The 4,383-nt window shown below is 45.2% G+C and overlaps 1 protein-coding gene across 1 annotated transcript; it reads left to right on the forward strand.

The window, feature by feature from the left end:
* Window positions 1-418: 418 nt before the first annotated feature.
* Window positions 419-4,078, forward strand: LOC139648768 (flavin-containing monooxygenase 5-like). The gene is made up of 10 exons (XM_071525000.1): window positions 419-550; window positions 675-863; window positions 967-1,132; window positions 1,652-1,794; window positions 1,918-2,117; window positions 2,623-2,758; window positions 2,863-3,082; window positions 3,323-3,395; window positions 3,557-3,809; window positions 3,929-4,078. Exons 1-10 carry the CDS (start codon window positions 419-421, stop codon window positions 4,076-4,078), a joined length of 1,662 nt encoding a protein of 553 aa, XP_071381101.1.
* The last annotated feature ends 305 nt before the right edge of the window (window positions 4,079-4,383 follow it).

Consider the following 4,383-nt stretch of genomic DNA (forward strand, 5'->3'; position numbering starts at 1 on the left):
TATAAAGTCAAGGGCTTTTGATTTTTATTTTGTCAGCTCTGCTTTTTTCGCCACTGCAGTAAACATCTGTTCATGTGCTGCAAGAATGTTTAACGTTTTATTAGTGCAATTCAAATTAATAAAATTTCATCGTGCACAAGGCTTCATATCGTTCATGCTGGTGAACTATCTCCTGGGTGATACTGGAAATTGCGCTGATAGATTGGTAGACCCAATCTGAAAGTCTGTTACATAATTCAATCTGACAAGAGTGTGATCAACAAAAATTTTGACAGAAGCAGTACACTAAAATGATTTAATAGACCTGGAGTTAACATTGCATTATCTACACATCAGTGCAGTATTTTCCCCTCTCTACCAGAACATGCATGCTGCCTGGTGCTAACCTCAACTCTCCCTTTGCCTCCGCAGCTCCAACATGGTGCAGAAAGTAGCAGTGATCGGGGCAGGCCCCTCCGGTCTGACCAGCATGAAGGCTTGTCTGGACGAGGGGATGGTGCCCACCTGCTTTGAAAGCAGTGATGACATGGGCGGACTGTGGAAGTTCAAGGCAAGACCTCACTCTCGACCTCAAAATTGTCTTGGCAGCAGTGTTTTGTTTAAGCCCTAAACCACTTGTGCTGCAACCATTTTGTTTTTGTTAACATCTGCCTTATCAAACTGTTCCTCCGTAGGAAGTGTCAGAACCCAACAGGGCCAGTATCTACCGTTCCCTCACCATCAACATCTCCAAGGAGATGATGTGCTACAGCGACTTCCCCATTCCTGCTGATTACCCCAACTACATGCACCACTCAAAAATCCTCACCTACTTCAGGATGTATGCAGAGCACTTTAAGCTGCTGCAGCACATCCGCTTCCAGGTAACAAGACAGGAGAGAGGAGTGTGTGGTTAATTATATAGGCCGTTTCTACGAGGTATCTATAAAATAACCTATATCATATGTATTTTCTTTCATATTTTAGACCACAGTGAAGAGTGTTAGACAGAGGTCAGACTTTTCGCGCACCGGTCAGTGGGAGGTGGTGACTGAGAACAGGGACGGACAGGAGGAGAGGCATGTCTTTGATGCAGTTATCTGCTGCGCGGGTCACTACACCTACCCCCACCTGCCACTCAAAGACTTCCCAGGTAAAGACACATTTTACAAACAGATGCTGCTTTGACTGGAGAGACACATACCCAGTGCCCCTGTGTTCAGCCCCCATGATCTTAATGTAAATGAATAATGCTGAATGGATGTTTGTTTATTGCAGCAATAAGGAGAGGGGACATGGAGGAAACGACTTTATCACTCTATCTGTCTTTATACCATCATGTGCTGCCATGGCTTACAAAAAGAGTCTATATCCCATTTTCTGTAATATGTCGAAACAATCACAGCTGTACAGGATCAGGGTGTTCACTTCTGTTACTGGCACAACATTCTAAAAATGTGTCCTTTCAGACATCGAGAAAAAAAAAAAAAGACGGGACCTGAAATAGGACCAATAAAAATGCTTCTAATGCTTCTAAATCTATTTTGTATTACAAAGGATAGTCTCATATAATGAAAATAACATTGGGAACACATAATGGGAACACATAATTCAAAGCATATGGGTCACATCAGATATTTCTGCTGAAATTGAATGACCATGTGTGTTGCAGGAATTGAGACATTTGAAGGAAAGTACTTCCACAGCTGGGACTACAAAGGGCCTGAGGACATGTACGGGAAGAGAGTGGTGGTTATCGGCATCGGTAACTCAGGCGGTGACATTGCGGTGGAGAGCAGCAGAGTCGCAGAGCAGGTCAGGAAGTTGTTTCCAATTACAATTCCTCCTAAGTGATCGATGCAAGATAATCCGTCCATTCATGCTCTTTTTTTTGTATCTGTCTCTCTCCCTGTCCACTCCTCTCTTTGGCCTCTGCAGGTTTATGTAAGCACTCGTCGTGGTGCCTGGGTCATCCGGCAGGTTTCTGACAACGGCCTGCCAGTGGACATGAAGTACAACACACGCTTTGTCCACATCCTGTTCCAGCTGCTGCCCATGAGCGTTCTCAACTGGATTGGCGAGGGCAAACTCAACGCCATGTATGACCACACCATGTACGCACTCAAGCCCAATCACAGGTATGAAGTTTCGGTTTCTACAGGCTCTCAGTACCAACATTATGGTTTGTTCTAATGCATCCGGCACTGCATAGTATATTACTCTGCATAAAATTTCTCACATTATTGTTTCTCACATTTTTGTGTCTGTCGGAAAAAAAGCAAATCTAATTTAAGGAATTACACATTGCAGTTTTGAAGTTTTCTACAGTGTGCAAGATGAGTCAAATCTGAAGCCAGACATTTTAATGCATTCCCCTTGGGTAAAAAGAGTGCAAGACCTCTAATGCGCACAGTATTGGATAGAGACAGTATGGCACTGTGGTTAGGGTTAGGGTTAGGGTCCCTTAATCATTCTTTATACTTTGTGGATGCCATTCTTGTGGATTGTAAGTCACTCTCCATCTGTGTTCTTATCGGAGTATCTCTAGCAGTTACTGTAGGTTACAATGCCTCAATCTCTCCCCTCTCCTCTCCCTCCCCTCCCCTCCCCTCCCCTCCCCTTCACTGCCTCCCACCTCACCAGGCTGTTCAGTCAGATCCCAGTGATCAACGATGACCTGCCTTTGAAGATTCTGTGCGGGTCTGTCATTGTCAAACCAAACGTGAAGGAGATCCGCGGCTCCACCGTGGTGTTTGATGATGGAAGTGTCGTTGAAAAGGTCAGAAGACTATTTCTCTAAAGATATCTAAATCAAGCATTAAATATCCAAGTTCTTGCCGACTTGAAACACGAGTTCAGCTCTGATCTTTTTACCTGTTGTAGGTGGATACGATTGTGTTCGCCACAGGATACAACTATGATTTCCCCTTCCTGCCAAGCAGCGCCATGTACAAGTCTGGCCACCGTGTGGGTCTGTACAAGCACGTTTTCCCCCCTAACATGGAGCACCCCACTCTGGCTGTCGTGGGCTTCATCCATGCCCTCGGAGCTATTATGCCTCAGGCTGAGATGCAGGCCCGCTGGGTCTCACGTGTCTTCAAAGGTGAGGCTGCATGTCTGTCATAAATCAGTCGCTGTGGTGTGTGCGCAAGATTCAGGGACATCTTAAACTGCAGATCTTATACTCCTACGCACACACAGGTCCAATAGTCATTTTGTTAATGGCATTTCAGCTCAGATCTGAAAAATATACCCACTTCAGCACTCTGTAATCCTAGCCTAGGCACTTTCCAAGCTCTTGTCAGTCGGTATTCACCTCAGCTTTCTGTCTTTTGCTCTTCAGGACTTAATAAACTGCCTTCACACAAGGCCATGATAAAGGCAGTTGAGAGCGACACCAAAGACATGGACAAAAAGTGAGTCTCTCAGTATTAATTTGCCTCATTATCATATTGCAACCGACATTGCCCTCAAATCCCAGATAACATGTTTTCTTTGTTCTGTACCGAGTCTCTGGATTAATATTACACTGTTACACTGGAATCTTACATTCATTTATGATATGCCCTCCCCGCAGCTACATCGTGTCCAAGTTGACACCCCTGCAGGTAGACTTTGTCACCTACATGGATGAATTAGCTGGCGAGATAGGAGTGCGGCCAAGTCTTCCCTGGCTCTTCTTCACGGACTACTCACTGTTCAGTAAGATTCTGTGGGGACCCGTCACATCCTACCAGTATCGTGTGATGGGACCAGGGAAATGGGAGGGGGCCCGCAGAGCGATCTTCACCCAGTTTGACCGCATGTTCCAGCCCCTGAAAACCAGACAGGTCTGCAATGGACATTTGTTCCCCAAGATACTACTGAACTGGCATGTAATGTATTCAGTATGAATGACTTAGCATTTTGCCAGTGAGATCATCTAACTTTTTCCCCATATCTCTGCCAGGTGGAGGAGCAAAAGGCTTCCATCGCTGGCCGACTGTTCAAGCTGAGCCTGACTCTCATGGCCGGAGGAGCGGCCGTCTACTACATCCATGTCCGTAACCCCACCACCATCCCCACCCTCCTCTCCAACCTCCGTCCACAGGCAGTCTGAACGTGCTGCAGGGGTCAAATAACATGAAAAGAGAACCATTAGCTCCTACATACAGAATGTTAACCTCAGTCCATCTCTAGTGTATCTGGGTCTATGTGGAAATATCTGCGGTGGAAGATATTAACATAGGAGTTACCATTGTAACACCAAATGTCTTTCACTTAAATTCAGTCAGACTAAGCTTGTATCTAGCTCTGTATACTCCCATTTGGGTTGTGATTATGGGAATGATGATTATGGGGATCACTGTCTGAGCTGTGATCTGAACTAGAAGTATTATGTGTATATTTAGACTATTTAAACAT

This window comes from Centroberyx affinis, unplaced genomic scaffold, assembly GCF_046629955.1.
Source record: "Centroberyx affinis isolate AG114_WGS23_722 - 3 ecotype Tasmania unplaced genomic scaffold, CSIRO-AGI_Caff_v1 ptg001253l_1, whole genome shotgun sequence".
Lineage (NCBI taxonomy): Eukaryota > Metazoa > Chordata > Actinopteri > Beryciformes > Berycidae > Centroberyx > Centroberyx affinis.

Excerpts from the sequence above, each read along its gene's own strand:
- LOC139648768 (XM_071525000.1), top strand. The coding sequence starts at position 419 with ATGGTGCAGAAAGTAGCAGTGATCGGGGCAGGCCCCTCCGGTCTGACC. Across the intron at positions 1,133-1,651 it reads GCCACTCAAAGACTTCCCAG|GAATTGAGACATTTGAAGGA; the intron begins GTAAAGACACAT and ends TGTGTGTTGCAG. Across the intron at positions 3,810-3,928 it reads AGCCCCTGAAAACCAGACAG|GTGGAGGAGCAAAAGGCTTC; the intron begins GTCTGCAATGGA and ends TATCTCTGCCAG.